This window comes from Piliocolobus tephrosceles, chromosome 1, assembly GCF_002776525.5.
Source record: "Piliocolobus tephrosceles isolate RC106 chromosome 1, ASM277652v3, whole genome shotgun sequence".
Lineage (NCBI taxonomy): Eukaryota > Metazoa > Chordata > Mammalia > Primates > Cercopithecidae > Piliocolobus > Piliocolobus tephrosceles.
This window is the reverse complement of record NC_045434.1, coordinates 129,881,275-129,900,979: the sequence shown is the minus strand read 5'-3', so window position 1 is coordinate 129,900,979 and position 19,705 is coordinate 129,881,275. Positions and strand designations below refer to the sequence as shown.

Sequence of the window (19,705 nt, the reverse complement as noted above, 5' to 3'; positions counted from 1 at the left end):
AAAAATGACTGTTAGCTAGCAGTTGACTGTACCTACACCGGCCCTACGTGCCACAGAGACATTTCTCAATGGTCAGTGAACCCTCTAAAGAAGTGCTACTAGCTGGGCACAGTGGCTCACATCTGTAATCCCTGCACTTTGGGAGGCTGAGACAGGCAGATCACGAGGTCAAGAGATTGAGACCATCCTGGCCAACATGGTGAAACTCCATCTCTACTAAAAATACAAAAATTAGCTGGGTGTGGTGGCACATGCCTGTAGTCCCAGCTACTCAGGAGGCTGAGGCAAGAGAATAGCTCGAACCCAAGAGGCGGAGACTGCAGTGAGCTGAGATCATGCCATGGCACTCCAGCCTGGTGACAGAGCGAGACTCCATCTCAAAAAAAGTAATAATTAAAAAAAAAAAAAAAAAAAGTGCTACTGTCATCTCCATTTTACAGATGAGGAAACAGGGCCTAGGGAATTAAGTAACCCACCCAAGGTCACACATAGGGAGTGGCAGAACTGAGACTAACCCTGTATCTAACATGGGAGCGAACCACAGTGACAGTCACTCCTCCAGTCCATATCTTAGGCACCTGGCAGCTCAAGGTGGGACCCGAGAGCCATCTGACTGGAGCTCCACTGGAGAAGCCCAGGCACAGTTTTCGGAGGTGTAAGCAAGGAAGTGATAAGCAAAATCCTAAGAACAGACAAGTCACCTCAGGGAGAGGAGGCAGAGGAAAACAGAAAGCCAAGGGCTGTGCCTCAGTCAAGAACCCCCGAGTGTCAGGTACACTTGCTCATGCCTGTAAGCTCAGCACTTTGGGAGTCCAAGGCAGGCAGATCACTTGAGCTCAGGAGTTTGAGACCAGCCTGGGGAACATGGTGAAACCCCGTCTCTACAAAAAATATAAAAATTAGCCGGGCATGGTGGTGTGCGCCTACAGTCCCAGCTACTCAACAGGTAGAGGTGGGAGAATCGCTTGAGGTTGTAGTGAGCTGAGATCACACCACTACACTCCAGCCTGGGAGACAGAGCCAGACCCTGTCTCATGGAAAAAAGAAAAAAAGAAAAAAAAGAAAAAAAAAAAAAAAAACAACCCTAAGAAGAAAGAGTGAGCAGCTGAGAAAGAAACAGAAAAGCAGATGGAATGGTAGAATGAGAACCAGGAAACCAAGAGGGAAGTGCCAGAAAGGGAGTGCTTGACAGCATTGGAGGCTTCATCAGCTGGGGAGGAGAAAGAGTGGGGCAGGGATATGTGTAGAAGCAGCTCTGCAACAGAAGTTGGTGTCCCCAGGGGCTAGTCCAGTGCTGGCACCAAGTTCTTGTTTAATAGTGAACACGTCACCGCTACACCCTCTGGCCTGATCCTCCCCCTAAGGCGTTAGGGCTAGGTGGACTCCAGGGACCCTCTAGTCCTAGCAGCCCTTGAGTTGTTCAAAGGGGCATCATCAGGGTCTCCCCAGAGATGAGCTCAGGCTGCAGAGAGGGAAGAAGGGAAAGAAGAACGTACAGATGGTCACTCATTCCAGTGGAGCAGGGGAAGGAAAAGAGAAATAAGCTGACCTGAGGCATCAGAGGGGCCAAGTCACACACGGCCTCTTCATCGTGGAGGAAATTAAACATGTGTCTAAATTTACACAGAAATATTTAGAAAACACCATGGAAGGAGTGATTGAAGGCAATACAATAAACACTTCTGCAGAATTTAAGTATTTAAATCAGCTATTAGCAGTTAAGTTTCCTTTTACTCTCAAACAGCATGTCAAGAAGCAGATAAGCAATGGCAAGGAGATGGCTCAAGCTGGAAAACTGGAGACACTGCACACGCATGCACTGGGCCTTTGCCCAGTCCGCACATCTGTGTCTCAGATTTGCAGACCTGCTCCTGACTTGGGTCTACTGCTTTTTTTTTTAATACTCTCCCAAAAGTTCTAAGAGCAAAATGTCACATTTTTAAATCAGAGCGTGCTCTTGTAAAAACATTGTCTAACAACACTTTCAGGAAATTATATAATTTTTTTAAAGTCAAGGGCAGTTACCATGGCAACAGTAGTACGGGTCAGCGTTCTAACCCTAACCTCCATAAAGACAAAACACCATACTGGTTGGAAAATGCTGCTGCTGGACAAATTTTAAAAGAGTTCAGCTGGGCACAGTGGCTCATGCCTGTAATCCCAGCACTTTGGGAGGCCAAGGCTGACGGATCACAAGGTCAAGAGATCGAGGCCATCCTGGCCGACATGGTGAAACCCCGTCTCTACTAAAACTCTACTAAAAATACAAAAATTAGCTGGGTGTGGTGGTGCACGCCTGTAGTCCCAGCTACTCAGGAGGCTGAGGCAGGAGAATCTCTTGAACCCAAGAGGCGGGGGTTGCAGTGAGCCGAGATCGTGCCACAGTACTCCAGCCTGGGCAACAGAGTGAGACTCGTCTCAAAAAAAAAAAGGGTGGGGGGGTGTCAAGGCAGTCTCTTCTGTATCTGGGGAAGAGGCAATAATGAGAGGTTTTTACAGTCTGTCCAGCCAGCATAGAATATAAATCGGCATTACCTCATTCTAAAAAGGCGGAGTCCAACCAGGCTCAGTCCCTCTGCTGGGGCAGGGGCTGTGCTTTCCTGGGGCAACGTTACAGCATCTGGATATCACTATGACGAATGACAGGATTTAAGTGACATGACCAGCCTGCATCTTGGTAGGAATGTTTTAACTTCTTAGCCTTGTGTCCTGGTTTGTTTCCTAAACCCTGGTATTTACTATTACCTCTCTGATTTCTGCTTTTACTTTTTCTAAAAGTCCAAGACCACATTTTTGGAGAGTTCCTATTTGAGAGTTAGCTGGAATTTTAGATTGAACATCTTGCCCCAAAGTGTTAGCCATCATCCTTGACTAGTGTGACCAGTGCCAACTCTCGCTTGCACTGTCTGTTGTGACAGCTAGCAGATGCATTGCTTTGCTGTCCCTGACCCTACTCCCCTTTCCAGGCCTGGATTGGCACCTTCACACGCCTAGCAGGGTGTTGTTGTTTAAACTATATTGAGTGTCTTCAAGTAAAGGAGTAACTCTTTTTAAATGATATGAGTGTCCTATTCATTCAGGCCCTCCAATCCTATGTGAACAGACAGATTCAGTTGCCTTTGTAGGTAATGAAATGATTTCTATAGTAATACTCAAATAAATGGGGAAGGGAAGAAAGGAGAGAGGCAGTGGGCAGGTAGGGAGAGACACAGAAAAAAAAGAGAGAGACAGAGAAATAGTACAGGCATGGGCCACATAACAATGCTTCAACCAACAAGGGACCACATATACGACAGTGGTCTCATAAGATTATAATACCGTAATTTTCCTGTACCTTTTCAATGTTTAGGTATGTTTAGGTACACAAATTCTTACCATTGTGTTACAATTGCCTACAACATTCAGCATAGTAACATGCTGTGCACATTTGTAGCCTGGGAGCCATGGGCTATATATACCATATGGCCTAAGTGCATAGTAGGAATACCATCTAGGTTTGTGTAACTACACTATGACATTTACACAACACAATCCCCTAACGACACATTTCTCTGAACGTGTCTCTGTCATGAAGCAATGCATGATACTATCTGTTACAGGTCTGATGGGAAACTAAATGACCATTTCAGAGGTAATCTTTCCTGTCAGACTGAGGTGATTTCCAGAACAGCCGCCTTTTAAACAAACACCAGGCAGTGCTTATATGCAGAATGTATTTGTTTAGAAACCAAATTTCACCGATATACCATGTTTGTGTGTGAGGGGTTTACTTTGACGCTTGCTTAGTACATACCACATAAAAGATATCTTAAACATAAATAGCCCTGGGTTTTTTGTTTTTTCTGCATATGCACAGGACTAACATTAGGAAGTCATTTATGAATAGCAGCAGGGTAAAAAATGCCCCACATAGAGAAAAGAATGTAGCTAGTTTAAAGTTTTTGCTCTCACATCTGTACTCTCCCAAAACCCAGCCTTGAGATTTTATATCAGTTCTTTTAGTGGTGCTGGGCAAGGCACACCCATTCCTCCCCAAAAAACTGTTTTATCTGAATCTTGATAATTGAGGGGGAAAAAGAGAAAAGGTGTTCATATATTAATATTACGGAAATGGGGAAGGATTACATATAGATAGGTAGGTAGGTAAAGATCTCCAAAATGGTCAATCTTTGAATTGACAAATTCCTCAATGTAAGCAAAAAGATGTCAAAGCAGATGGCAAAGTCTGAATACTGAAGCTCTCGCATTTCATTCTTAGCAAGAAGAGTCAGTTAATGTGCTAGTTCTCTGGCCGGGCGCGGTGGCTCAAGCCTGTAATCCCAGCACTTTGGGAGGCCGAGACGGGCGGATCACAAGGTCAGGAGATCGAGACCATCCTGGCTAACACGGTGAAACCCCGTCTCTACTGAAATACAGAAAACTAGCCGGGCGAGGTAGTGGGCGTCTGTAGTCCCAGCTACTCGGGAGGCTGAGGCAGGAGAATGGCGTGAACCCGGGAGGCGGAGCTTGCAGTGAGCTGAGATCCGGCCACTGCACTCCAGCCTGGGCGACAGAGAAAGAAAGACTCTGTCTCAAAAAAAAAAAAAAAAAAAAAAAAAAAATGTCCTAGTTCTCTCCCACCACACAGTTAAAACAAGTTTGGATATAAGATGTAGTAAATTATAAGCAGAGGACAGGTGAGCTACTTGTGTGAAGGCAGCTGAAGGCCTGGGGGTGGTGGGAATGTTTAACTATGAAAACAGACAAGAACATAAAAGGCCCCTTGGTGGTGCCATTTAGCATGGGGATTAGCAGCCACATAGAGCACAATGGCTCCTGAGCTCAGCCCTGCATTTTATAATTACTGACATGTGGTGTGATAATCCTAAACCATGAAAGGGAAAAAAGGGACACTGCCACACACAGACCAACTTGATACTGCCCCAAAACTGCAAGGAAGGGAATCAAAAAGGACTCCAAGCACTGGAAAGAGTTATTACCAACCTATGCACAGAACCCAAACCCTCACTAACAGACCTACTTGCTGGCTGTCTAACAAAGCAGACTAGCAGGTTCTGCAGCCCAGAACCAAGTAAGAGCTAATAGGAAAAGGATGACTGTCTGGAGTACGGGAAAAGCTTTGCAGCTTGCACTGTAGAATCCAATAGACACAACTCGGGGGCTGGCTCCACAACTCACCATCTGGTTGAATAACCTCCCTAAGCCCAAATATTCTCTTCTGCAAAAACAGTGACCACCAAGCCTCTGTTTCAGGCTGACGAGAAGACTGGCAGAACCAAACAAGTGCCTGGCAGGTGGCTGGCCCGCAGGACACACACAGTCTCCACCACTATGGCTGCTAGTATTGTCATTTGGGGGATGTGAGAGCTGTTAAGAGGCAAGTCGAGCAGTTAGCACTTGACAGTGTTTACTTCCTTCTCTTTCTCCACACTGTGGTCTTTCCTGCCCTCAAAAAGAACCAAAAACGGGACAGCTTTATGCCAATCCTCAGAGAAGGTACAAAGTAAAAGTGATTTGGAGCCATATGTGTGATTAACCACACATCCTACTTGGCTTGCCTGCCAAAAAGTCTGGAGCCAAATTTCAAACACAATCATACCAACCACATTAACCCATATGGCTCACAAACTGCACTCTCCTCTTTCCCTTGGTCCTCATTCTGTATTTCTGCTTACATTGTTGGTATGCCTGTTGCTGGAAGCTCATCCCAAATCCTCTTTTGGAATGAGGCAGAGAAGCTCATAGGGTTCTGAGCTTTTTGACGGGTGAAGTTATTAAACCTGGCCCCTTTCCCGTGGTAATGGAGCCTCCCGATCCCCACTCCACCCCTACAGCCAGGCACTGGCACGCCCATTGCTCCTTTAATGTCAAAACAAACACATAAATTTAAATGTCCATATCTTTTCTACACATATGTAATGGCTAACTAGGGACTTATCCTCAGCAGCTTTTCGTAATAAGCAAGCAATTAGATAGGTCGGAAATAGAAAAGACACAGCACCACATAAAAGCAAGTCACAAGTAAAAATTAGATGATAGGAAACAAAATTGTTGCCATTCCAGCAACTAATGAAAGTATGTTACTGTAAACAAGCCTCTGATGGTGCTGTAACCCTTCTCAGGAATCAGGAAACGCCCTGAGCAATTAAACTCAGGGATTCCGACAGAAGGGGGAGGCTGCATTTTACTTCAAAGTCAGAGGGTACTGGGAGCCGGTTTTCATGGGGATGGAAACCATGACACCGGTCCTCGCTTGCTCTAAAAGATAAATCTGATCTCTCAGCATTGTTTATGCTCTTCTGCTGTCCTCTGTTGCCAGAAAGTCATTTTCCAGTTTCCTGTTCACTTCCAAGGCTGTTGTTTCTGAAACCAATGATTACAAATGAGAGGTGTGTTCTCAGATGAAAAATACAATAGGTCTACTCTGACCCGAGGAGAACCCAGCAGGGAGGCCAACGACAAAACAGTGCTTTGTTACAGAGGGCTTTTTATGTACTGTTGTAACAAGTGTGTTTCTGATACAAATTCTCTACTGGCCTATAAAACTGTTCATCCAACTTAAACGTAACTGTCTCCCTAAATCTTGTCAACCTGCTGCAGTCACCACTTTCAGGTGTAGGCTCTGTCACCGCCTCTACACAGGGAAATTAAAAATCTCTCCCCAGCTGAAGAACCTGGGAGGTAGGAATTTATTAACAGCAAAATCTGAGAGATGGGGTGATTTATAATAGATCTTGCTACTGATCCGGAACCAATAACAAGCCAAGGGGAAACGGGGCTGATTTAGTAATTCCCTCACATTTAAGGATGACATCACGAAAACCAACCACTGCAGCCTTCAGAGTCATAGTCAATTACGGCTTGGAGCCAGCACGGTCATTGTTTTGCTAATTTGTAAGTAACAGCACTTACCATTTCATTTTGAAAAATATTTGCCTTTAATATTTGGTAGAAGCCAGGCGTGGTGGCTCACACCTGTAATCCCAGCACTTTGGGAGGCCGAGGCAGACGGATCACTTGAGGAGTTTGAGACCAGACTGGCCAACACGATGAAATTTAATTTCTACTAAAAATATAAAAAATTAACCAGGCACGGTGGCACATGCCTATAATCCCAGCTACTCAGGTGGCTGAGGCATGAGAATTGCTTGAACCCAGGACGTGGAGGTTGCAGTGAGCCGAGATCACACAACTGCACTCCAGCCTGGGTGACACAGCGAGACTCTGTCTCAAAAAAAAAAAAAAAAATTGATAGAGACTGCACAAAGGCTGCCTCTGGCCCTCCTACTATTAGCCTCAAAACAGATCAGCTGTTATTTTTAGCATAGACTATATCATGGCGTATCTACAAAAACCAAGTTATCCATTGAAAATAACAAAAAGCATTAGGTGAGTTTAAGTTGAAGGAGTAAGCAATCCTGATAAAGTGAATTGAGCCAAGGTAAACTTTATAGACTAATTAGCATGTCAGCCGGTCAAATGGTTTATTTAAATAGTTTTATTGAGATACAATTCCCATACCATAAAATTCACCCACTTAAATTACAATTCAACAGTTTTTAGTATATTCACAGAGTTGTGCAACCATTAAAATTTTAGAACATTTTTGTCATCTCCTCCACTTTTGTTCTTTTTTTATTGAGATGGAGTCTTGCTTTGTTGCCCAGGCTGGAGTGCAGCGGCACAATCTTGGCTCACTGCAACCTCCACCTCCTGGGTTCAAGTCATATTCCTGCCTCAGACTCCCAAGTAGCTAGGACTACAGGCACTCACCACCATGCCAGCTAATTTTTGTATTTTTAGTAGAGAAGGGGTTTCACCATGTTGGCTAGGCTAGTCTCAAACTCCTGACCTCACGTGATCCACCTGCCTCAGCCTCCCAAAGTGTTGGGATTACAGGCATGAGCCACCTCGCCCGGCCTCCACTATTTTAAAAAAACCTGTACCCATTAGCAGTCAACCTCCATTTCCTTCTTTCCCCTCTAGCCCTAAGCAATGACTAATTTACTTTGTCTCTACAAATTTCTGTATTCTGAATTTCACATACAAGGAATCATATGATATGTGGTCTTTATGTCTGTCTTCTTTCATTTAGCAGATTTTCAAGGTTCATCCAAGCTGTAGCACATATCAGTATGCCATCCTTTTTATTGCTCAGTAACATTCCATTGTATAGATATACCACATTTTATTTACCCATTCATCAGAAAATGAACATCTGGGTTTTTCCACTTTTGGACTAATGCTGCCATGAACAGTCACAGACAAGTCTTAGTGTGGACATGTGTTTTCATTTCTCTCGGGTATATACCTAAGAGTGGAATTGCTGGGTCATGTGGTTCAAATGATTTTTAAAAACTGTTTGCACAGCTGTGGTAATGTTCTCCACAGTCATATGTCGAGAGAGTGAGCGATATTTAATCCTTATCCACACCCATCTTACCATCCACAGTCTTTCATTCTTTCGTCGTACTGACCCTCATTCTGCTGTCATCCTCTACACTCACTGTGTATATGCAAACTACTCTGAGGTCTGCCATATGTGAGCAAGGCAGAGCCAGATGGAATCTCCAAAAATCAGTTATCCCAAGATCTTGTGTTCAAACAGTATTGAACTACAACCATATAATTCTTAAAGGTCTCTCTGTTGTCTATTCTCAAAAACATCTTCAAATCACTGGCCCCAAATCATACAGACACTATACAAATATTGAAGGAGAATAATGTTCAGGTTTTTAAACAAGTTTGAGACTACCTTTTGTAGGCCCTCTTTCTTTTCTTCCTCACTGAACACACTGCGTCCCTGAGGCCAGCTAATGTTATGTATCCTCAGTACTGCCAGGTCCTAAAATGAATCCCATTTTGAATAACATAGTAACCAGGTGCAGGAGGGCTCTGCTGTCACTCCTTGAGGTATTTTTCTTTTGTTTCAGTAGTCTTATTCGAATTTTTTTTCAGAGTCAACAACAGTACTGCACAATTTAACATCAAGAATTTTCTGCTGTTGCTACTTCTGTAACAGCTTGCGCTTTCTTTTCCCTCTGAGTTCCTCTGAGAGAAGCATATATAAAATGAGTAATTATCGCTGCTAAAGAATTGCTGGAGTCAGCAATGCTTCATAGGAGCTGCATTTCCTCCTCTCCTCCTTTCCCTCTCACCACAAACTCTCCCCCATCAGTTCAGAATTAAAGACACATTACTGGGATAAAGAAATCTGACCTGAAATATGAGTTGCAGCAACAATGGCAAGCAACCAAGAGTATTAACAATAATTTCCAATGCTGCTGGAAAGGTTAGATGATCTGTCTTTGAAATGAGCCAACTCTGCACACTTTCATAAGATTAAAATCAGCTTGCTTTTCCTTCTTAACATCTCGTGCTTCTCCTCTTCCTACCACCCCAAAAAGATGGGGTGACTGAGGCACATAAACAAGTGGCTCTGGAAATTAACTTGCTTGACCAGAAGAAAGCTCAAAGATAAATTCCATTCTGCATTACTTTTCCTATACTTCACTATGATTGGATTTTTTTGTGGTTTCTTTCTCCCTGGAGAGAGAATACCTGAGTGATAACATTTCTGACACACAGAAGCTTAAAAACAGAAGGAAAGCACTCTGTGCTATCTCATTGGGAAATCTGTCCTCTTAAATGATGACCATTCACCCACAATCTAGGACACTTTTGAGCCACAGGAAAGAGGAGGCCATTTCTCTCTGAAGATGATGACCTTGCGCAAATAAGTTTTCTGCACCTGTTTTGTCACCTGTAAAATGAGTATAATTGTAGAATTCATGGAGTTAGTGTATGAGTGCTTCGAACAGTGCTGGGCAGAGTAAATTCTGAGTAACTATGAGCGTATATCTTTATCATCACCATCTCCACTAATGTCACTGCCACCTTTGGGAAGCTGCCTAGATAGTGATAAGGAGCTATGCTCAGGGATTTTCAGGCAAGTACAAAGTACTGCCATCTTTATTCCAGAGTGTTCCCATTTCCCCTCATTCATCCTGCAGAAGTAATAAGTTCATATGACAAAGTAAAGAAAGAAGAAAGAGAGGACACAGGAGGAAATGGGAAAGACATTTCACAACAACAGAGAAATGGTACCTTATTTGGTTTCTCACAATCATGTTTAAAAGATGAAATTATTATTATTTTTTGAAACAGGATGCTGCTCTATCTCCCAGGCTGGAGTGCAGTGGCAATCATGGCTCACTCCAGCCTCGATCTCCCAGGCTCAAGCAATCCTCTTGCCTCAGCCTCCCAAGTAGCTGGGACTACAGGTGCTCACCACCACACCCTGCTAATTTTCTTTCTAATTTTATTTTTAGTAGAGATAAGGTCTTGCTATGTTTTCCAGGCTGGTCTTGAACTCCTGAGCTCATGCGATCTTCCCACCTTGGCCTCTCAAAGTGCTGGGATTACAGGTGTGCACCACCACCTTGCCTGGCCTAAAAGTTGAAATTCTTATGAACGTTTTTTTCCAATATGGAGGGCCAGGAAAGGGAAAGAGCCAACCAATCTCTAGACAGAGAAATCCTAAAGTTGCCCAATCCAGACAGCAGTTGGTATTTTAAAGCTGCTCTCTTATATTTATACACGAGCTTCTTTGTTGAACCCCAGAAGAGAAAAGGACTTCTGTCCAGAAAATCGTCTCTGCAGACTCAGTGGCAGTGGGCTGACAGCTGACACCTGCACCTACCTCTCTCTGCAGTTGGCCAGGCCCCTGGTCCGCGGTGCGGAGATTCAGGACATGCACCTCCTGCGGCAGCCCAGTCGTGCCTCTGCTGGCACAGCCTGACAAAACGGTGAAGCTCTCCATCAAGGCCTGGACAGGATGGGAGGCACTGACAGGTGACAATTCACACAGTGCACCAGGCTCTGGACCTGCCAAGGGAATCACAAACACAAGCCACTCAGAAACAGCAATTAATTCTGCCTCAAACGGGCAAGGGTGATCAAGCCACTGCCAACCCACCAGAGATGCCTTTCCAGGTAAACTGTTCCAAGACTAAGTGGCCAAAAAGCTAGCCTATCTTCTAAAATCCCAATCTCTTACATTTCTTTTGGATAATTTGGTGTGTATTTGATTTTTTAAATTCCCTTTTGGACTCACAAGTCATGAATACATTCCTCTGGGTAGAGGACACTTTCCATTTAACATTTGTGTGCAATTCCTTCTTCCCTCTTGGTAGAAAATCAGAGATAAATAAAATAAATTGCTTAAAGTCCCAATAATACTATACATAAATAATATTAAATACCTAAAATTGCACTTAATAAAAGTATAAGATACAGATCCTATCTTTTCAGAGCTTCCCTTTATTAGGGAAAGCAAAACAAACTTAAGAACAATACAGAGCAAGATGTAACATGTAGAGGCGATCAGGGCCAGAGTTGTACAGCAATATTTGGGCCAGAGGTCAGAAAAATCCTCCCAAAAGAAGTAGAATCTGAGCAGAGCCTCAGATAGAAAAAGTAGAACCCTGGTCATATTTGGTTCCTGCTTCTTCATTCCCTCTTCCTCTAATCAATCAAGCCTTAAATCCTAAATCCATTCACTCCTCTCCATCTCTACTTCTTTACCGACCCTAGACAATTACAAACCTTCCTGAACGGAGTCTGAGGACTCAAGCTCTGCATGCCACCTTCCACACAGGCACTGTCCACCTAACCTAGAGGCACTCAATGTTATGGGTGTTCCCAAAGCAAATGGCTGCTGCTGGCATCTCTGTGGGCAGTTCCTGTCCCTTCAGAACAGCTTCCCTACTGAATAAAGCCTAAGCTCCATCACAGGGCACAGGAGGCCCTTCTTGATCCAGCCCCTTCCTATGTCTCATCCCTCCCCAGTCCACATCAACTTACTTAAAGGTCTCCAGACACACCAGGATGTTTCCCAACTCCATGTCCTCATTCAAGCCTGCTTCCTTTACCCAAATTCCTCTTCCACTCTCACTCTGCTCCCACAACAAACGTCCCAAGCTGAGGAAGGCTCTCTTTCTCTACCCTCCCGCAATTTATCTGCCTGTCTCCACTACTGCATTTACATGATAGCCACTGGTGTACATATCCATCTGTACTGGTCAAATGTGACCTCTCTGAGGGCTGTGCGTGCTCATCTTTGTATCCTCAGCATTCATCTGCAGTGCCTGGCATATATGAGATGCTCAAAAAATGTTTGTTAAATGAATAAATGAATCATTGAGCTTTAAAAAAAATGTCCCTTCTCAGATCAGTGAGTAGGGCACCATTCCAGGGACTTGGATTTGGCTGTAGGGAATATAGGAAATAGGCTGCTACAACCCTGAAATCACTGCAGCCTCCTTTCACATTGGCTGGATTGATAGACACACACCCAGGGGAAGAAGGAACTGGATGCTTACTCCTCACACACTTCTGTGAGCTTGGTGCTATTGTCTCCATTCAATCACCCAAGAAACTGGGCTGAAACATACAATGCCCACTACACCACAACGTCCCAGATGGAACCCAGGTGAAAGGCTTGAATGTACTCCGGTTTGTTCTTCCTGACTTCTAAATAATAAAGGTACTCTCCAGGGTTGCAAACATAGTTCAGAACCAGCCAGTCTACACCCAGAAGCAGACACCCTGCCTGGTGGGCCAAGTCTATTTCAGGACTCACAGAAATTATCTAGGCTGATAATAGCTATCAGGTCTGAAATGAAGTATGTGCCTTCTCAAATAGTCACTGCCACTCTCTGTATAGCTGGACCGTGGCCAGCCGCTTTCTGAGAAACCATAAGGTGGTGAAGGAAGATGTCCCAAGAGCAGTAACAGGAGGTACTGACTGTACATTCCCTGGAACCCCTGGCGGGGTGCAGGGAAACCGTATGGGCAGGCACTCCCCCTGCTGCCCTCATCCTGCCCTCCTGGCCTCTGGCTTTCCCAGCTGCAGTGGGATATCTGGTACACCTCACACCCAGAGTTTCAAGAAATTATCCTATTCCTACTCAATTCTGGGGACACTCACCGGCTACACCTACCCACACTGGGAAACCCTTCTGAACTGGTTGCAGAGCCTCCTGCCACAAATTTACAATTATCACAAATTAAGCACAAATAAAATGCCTTTCAGTTCCATTCTCGTATGTGTGCAAAGCTCTGAACAAGCTGAAAACACGTCTGCAAAAAGGCCTGCAATCTATTTGATCTGCCCTCCTCCTCATGATGCCACCATCGCCCATTAAGATCTCCTTAAATCACCGCACTGCTCACCCTCCACACTGGGGCAGGGGTGAAAACTCAATGGAAACAAATCAAATAATAAGGTATTCCCAAAGAGAGAGGGAATCGGTGCTGGGAAGCCTTCAGTGCTGAGGATGCGTGCTTCTGGCCTTAGAGTCTACACTCTCTGTTTTGCCAGAGTCCAGAACAGGGCAAATACCCTCTTTAAGGGCTGGAGCTCTAGCCATGGGTTATATGAGTCAGTCCAAGGTCAAAGAAAAGAGAAAGCAATGCATGGGGCATACCCTGATCAAATGCCAGGACAGCAACTCTTTAGAGAGACCCACAGGAGGCCAGGCGCAATGGCTCACGCCTGTAACACCAACACTTAGGAAGGCCAAGGCAGGCGTATCGCTTGAGCCCAGGAGTTCAAAACCAAACTGGGCAATACGATGGAACCCCGTCTCTAAAAAAAAAAAAAAATACATACACACACACACACACACATATATATATACAAATATGCAGATATAGATATAGATACAGATATTAGCAGTTGTGGTGGTGCACACCTGTAGTCCCACCTACTCAGGATGCTAAGGTGGGAGAATCACCTAAGCCCAGGGAAGTCCAGGCTGCAGTGAGCTGAGCCGTGATCACACTACTGTACTGCAGCCTGGGTGACAAAGGGAGACCCTGTCTCAGAAAATAAAAATAAAAATGCAGAGACCTACTTGGCTCGATGTTTAAATACACTCAATAGTGTGTTCCTGACCATCTGACACAATAGAGTAGTAGTTGGTTTTCGAAGTTCCTCATAGAATTTTTTTCCCTCCAAGATTGAAAAAGAAAAAAAGCTAGAACATATGATCAAACTATCCTTACACCAAAAAAAAGACCAAAAAAAAAAAAAATCAGGAATTATCTACCACAATCCCGAGGGGCATATAAGAAATGGTATATTTAACAGTTCAGCATACAACGTAATAAGAGACACTGCTCGGCCCTGTGCGGTGGCTCATGTCGGTAACCCCAGCACTTTGGGAGGCCGAAGAGGGTGGATCACCTAAGGTCAGGAGTTCAAGACCAGCCTAGCCAACATGGTAAACCCCGCATCTACTAAAAATACAAAAATTAGCTGGGCTTGGTGGTGTGTGCCTATAATCCTAGCTACTCAGGAGGCTGAGGCAGGAGAATCGCTTGAACCCAGGAGGTGGAGGTTGCAGTGAGCCAAGATTGCGCCATTGCACTCCAGCCTGGGTGACAAAAGCTAAACTCTGTACCAAAAAAAAAAAAAAAAGAGAGAGAGAGAGAGAAAGAGAGAGACTGTTCCCATTTATTAAGTGCCCACTATGCAATGCTAGGTGCTGCACATCCTTCTGACACATCGCAAGGAAGCGGCACTAACCGCATTTTAAAGAAAGCAAAGTAAGCTCAATGTGCTTAAGTAACTGTTTCAACATTTCCCCAGTTACCCAAAGCCTCAGACTTGGCCCTCCTTGGCTCTCTCTCAGGAGGCAGGGTCCTGAAGTGCCTGGCCTTGCAGTAATCAGGGCAAGAGAGATGATGGTGTACATGGAGATGGAGAGAAGGGGACAGAGTTGAGTGGCCAGAAGAGAATCTACTAGGTGAGGAGAGGGAAGGGGTGACCCCTCATTATACAGTGAACATCCAGCCCAAGGCCTGGGCTACTGTGCCAACACTTTCTGTGAAAATAAAAAGTGGTCATAGATTTAGGGGTGAGATCTACCATTTTGTAACTTACTTTGAAATACCTCCCAAAAAATAAGATGGAGAGATATTTGATAAAGCTTCTATTGCAAAATGCTAATTGTGGAATCTGAATGTTCCCTGTACAATGGTTTCAACATCTCTACATGTTGAAATTTTTCATTAAAGAAAAGTTGGGAGAGAGGAGCAATGCTTATAAAAAAAATTAAGCCCAGAAATGCCTTAAGAAAGATTCCTCAAAAAGTATGCCAGCATCATACTGCTGCTGAGAGAGCAAACTGGTATAATTTTTCAGTGGTATCCAAGGCCCCACAAAAGGTACATATCCTTTGACCCAGCAACTTCCCGCTAGGATTTTATCCTGAAAAACATAACTGGATAAGTTTGCAAAGGGTACAGAACGTACAACTGAAAAAAAATTAAGACTTAAGGGCGGGGACAAAAAGTCCCTGTGAAAATGTCCAGGCTAGAGGATATAGGTTAAACTCTTAAGTATGGTGTAGAATAGTCCTCTCCTAAGAGAACAGACGCAGTGTAGGAGTCAGGAGAGAGCGTTTCCTTTGGGGAAAAAGAAAGCCTCTCTGGCCAAGAAAGGAAAGGAAAGAGGCAGTGTGATTGTATGAAGTTTTCCTTTGAATATCTTGGAGAGATGCTCTTCTGCTGCCAGCTGTTCCATCCCCACCTTCCAGGTAAAATGCCTGCCAGGCCTTCCTGGAGTGCACTATCCTTTTTCCATAGATTTTCTCAAACACATCCATGGGTTCAACTCCCATCTCTTTACAGAAACAACTCCAGGCCATCTGAGACTTACTTATCTTTTCTTTTTTCTTTTTTTTTTTTTTTTTGAGACAGTCTCGCTTTGTTGTCCAGGCAGGTGTGCAGTGGCACGATCTCAGCTCACTGCAACCACCACTCCCCAGGTTCAAGTGATTCTCGTGCCTCAGCCTCCCAGGTAGCTAGGATTACAGGCACCCGCCACCATACCCAGCTAATTTTTGTATTTTTAGTAGAGATGGGGTTTCATCATATTGGCCAGGCTGGTCTCGAACTCCTAGCCTCATGTGATCTACCTGTCTTGGCCTCCTGAAGTGCTGGGATTACAGGCGTGAGCCACCACACCCAGCCCATACTTCTTTTTCTAAGCTCCAGGCCTGAATATTCAACAGCTCCTTCACCATCTACTTTTGTCTCATGGACACCCAATCTCAACATGCAGAACTCAGGATCTTTACCCCTCGTGCCTGTTGTTCCTCCTTCATTCCCTCCCTAAGTAAATGGCACCAGCCTCCATCTACGTACACCTGGCACCAACCTGAGGGAAGTGCCCCAACATCACCCCTTCCCTCTCCTTACCCAGTGGATTCTCTCCTTGGCCACCCAACTCCGACCCCCGCTCCATCTCCATGGGCACCATCATCTCTCGTTCCCTGATTACTGCAAGATGCTCTTAATTCTTATCTCCACCAAAATGTCTTCTACAGAGCAGCCAAATTGATCTGAAAAACTCAAGTCTGATCTTGCTTCTCTCTGCTTTAAAAGACTTATCACTCTATCTCTGCTGTCCAGATGAAGCCCCAAAACCTCAACATGACTTACAAGGCCCTCCAAGATCTGGCCCTACTTCCTACTATGGCCCCATCTCTCATTCCCCAGGCACTTGCTCCCCGTGTTCTGGCCATTCTGATGAAGCACAGAAGTGCTCGTTGTCTCCCTATAGCCATCGTTCTCCCTTCTCCAAGTGCCAGCTGGTCACACAGCCACCCAGAACGAAGGCCACGTTTCCCAATCTCGCTAGCAGCTGGCAGCTTCCTGTATAAAGTGAAGGAGGTCAGTTCTTCTGCCATTTCCTTCTGACTGCTGGTTGGAACATGGATGTAATGGGCAGCACTACAGCAAGACTTTGTGGCCATGAGACAGAAGCAGCATGCTAAAGAGGGCACAGCAACTGAGAAGCCACCTGGGTACTCGATGAACGTGGATCCACAGGATCAGCTCTGAGCTGCTTTTTTAAAAATAGGAAACAAATGTAAACTTTTTTCTTATTTAAGCCAATGTTATTTTGGGTTTTCTGACATTTGTAGCTTAACCTACCCTAATTACTGTACTTGCCTTCTTTTATTTCATCAGAAGTGCCAAACTTTGTCCCAAAGGAGCCTCTGAATAGCAAGGTTTCCTCCAGGAACTCGTTCCCCGCTGCGCCTATTCCTTCCCGCCACCATGGCATGACAGACTCCTGCTCATTCTACTGATCGCTCAAGGAAGCTCCCCAAACCTCCCTCGCTGTGTTAGATCTATATTTTTTCATACTCTCGTGGTACTCTCCGTTTCTCTCCACAGCACCTCCTGTGATTAGATGTACATAATTATTTGTGCAATTATTGGTTTCACATCTACATGCTCCCAAAGACTGCAAACACCACAAAAGAACAGAACCCAACCATTCTATGTGCTGCTGCCTGCCTCACCCTGGCACAGTATCTGGCACACAGTAGGCACTCAATTATCGCTGAGAAATGGGAAAGAGCCATGGGGTGATGCATGCTGCATGGGTTTCATGACAATAAGAGACTGTCTGTCTCAGACTTCCTGCTTTCACTCTTTACCTGAGAGCCAAAGCCTCATTCTTATACTAAAAGGGGGAGAAAAAAACACACCAGCCATGAAATGAGGGAGGTGGCATTTCTGGTTGCTAAGAATCAAGTTCCAGTTGGGGCTTCCCCACCTTCAACTGTCACAGAACGCAGGAAACACAAATCTGTTTTTGTCTTCTCTTCCCGAACACTCTTCTGGCCAAGCCCCTCTCTCCAGGTGGCAGAACAATCCTCTATCTCTCCGTTGGCACACCACACCCCCAGCCTCATCCTGCCACTTCTGGGTCAGGCCCTAGCCTTCCTGTCCCTTTCCCTCTGCCACAGCCGGCTCATGAACTTGTCTCCCATCCTTCCCGCTTGGCCTCATAGTGGTTCCTTCCTCAATCTGTCCACACAATGCCAGGGCCAGCTCCATTCAGGAAGGCTTCCACCTGGGAACAGCATGATCCACCCCACAGGCTCAGCACACGTGCCTGAGTTAACACGGTGGCTCAGATTCTCACTTGACCACCATGGGGCCCGATACAGCACCTCCCAGCCACAAAGGCTTGGAAACCAGGAAAACATGCTCCGAAACCCCATCTGACTCATCTGCTCACTTTTGTGGTGACCTGTGAGCTCTGGAGCTGCTACTGTCGGCCCTCACCGGCAGCCTCAAAAGGCTAGGAGTGTCTCCTGTGGCCAGGGCTGAAAACCCACATCCTGTCTTCCCTACACAATCTCTTCCCTGCAGTCAAGAGCCGAGCGAGCAACATGCTCTGATGATGCTCCTTATCAGCACAGCAAAAGCTGTTACCACATAAGGATCAACCAGGGCGTGGACGATGAGGAAAGAACATGCCTGAAAGCAACAATGCTCATAAGCACACACGTCTGCTCACTTCACACCATACTTTATCATGAAAAGGCATGTTGCAGATACTTCATTCGAAGCCTCACAGAAACTCTGTAACCCACTATAAGTAAACTATTGTTAGCCACACAGAGGTAGGATGTGTATTTCAGAAAAGTGCTTCCTAGCAGTAATGCACATATGGATTCACCTCCAGAGACAATCCTCACTGGTGCCTCCTAATCTGGATATTTCAGTTCATTGTGGGCATCCGGTATGTGCCGAATCCAGGACTCCTTAAGGGAAACTCCCAAAGAAATCTAACTTTTCCCCATACTCAAAGTGTGAGCTGAATTTAATCCTCCTCTGCTGGCTTACTCAAGAAATGTGATCTCCTCAAAATCTTGCCGGGTGTTGTGTCTTGTTTGAACTGAAGTCAGGCTCTGCTCTTCTGTTTGGTACACTCTCCTCGGCCACCAGCACAGAGGCACAGCCCCCTTCACCCACAAGATGCTGCTTCTACTGACAAAAACATTTACTGACCTGAAGACAGCACAAATTCAAATCAACTCTGCAGTGAGAAACTTCCTAGGTGGCCCAGACCACGGCCACACTGCCAAGGCCACTGCCAAACCAGCCTCCTTCACAAAGCAGGCCCTCACTGCTCGGCTACTCAGCAGCTGGGCCACCTGAGGCCACACTGCGAAGCACGTGACAGCTCCCTGGGCTGCCGCCTTGTGTGAAAAGCTGGGGGTTAACTCTTCATATGTATGGTTACCACACCACTAGGGGCCACACATCTTGTACATGTTTCTGATCCTCACAATGCCACTATGAAGACAGTGTTAATGTTGTCATTTTAGAGTCATGGGAAACTGGAGCTCAAGAGAGGCTAAGAAACACATCAGCAGGAAGTGGCAGTGGGGGATTTGAACCTGGGTCTCTGAGACTCCAGCTCCAGGCTCTTCCCCTGGCAGAGCGCCACCTGCCTCTGCCTTGCACTTTCCAGTTCCTCTCCTCAGTACTGGGTGAACAGAAGTATAGACCAAATGTAAACATTCATTCATGTCTACTAAAATAAAATAAACTGCCTGGTTCACACTTATCACCTTTGGTTGACTTAAAAGACTTCCTAAACTTAATGAAACTCCTTTCTCATTTTACCAAATGCCCTCCTCTGTCCTTTTCACTAATGCTTGCTTATCTGGACACATGGGAAACGTTCCTAAGATCTCGCTATAACATCAATGTCTAAATTCCCAGTTCCACTTAAAGAAAAAAATCAAATGGACTCACCCTTTCATTATGTCCTTTAGCTGCAACACAGCATTCCAATCTCAGTGACAGAACCCCCACATCCCTGCTG

The 19,705-nt window shown here is 45.2% G+C and overlaps 1 protein-coding gene across 2 annotated transcripts in view; it reads right to left on the bottom strand.

Annotated features, from left to right (window-relative positions):
- TGFBR3 (transforming growth factor beta receptor 3) overlaps positions 1 to 19,705 on the bottom strand; it is a 207,410-nt gene that overhangs the window by 108,259 nt on the left and 79,446 nt on the right. For both annotated transcript variants that reach the window (XM_023231020.2, XM_023231021.2), the window contains exon 3: positions 10,703 to 10,887. In XM_023231020.2, coding sequence (XP_023086788.1) covers positions 10,703 to 10,887 — 185 coding nt within the window. The remainder of the gene's footprint in view (positions 1 to 10,702; positions 10,888 to 19,705) is intronic.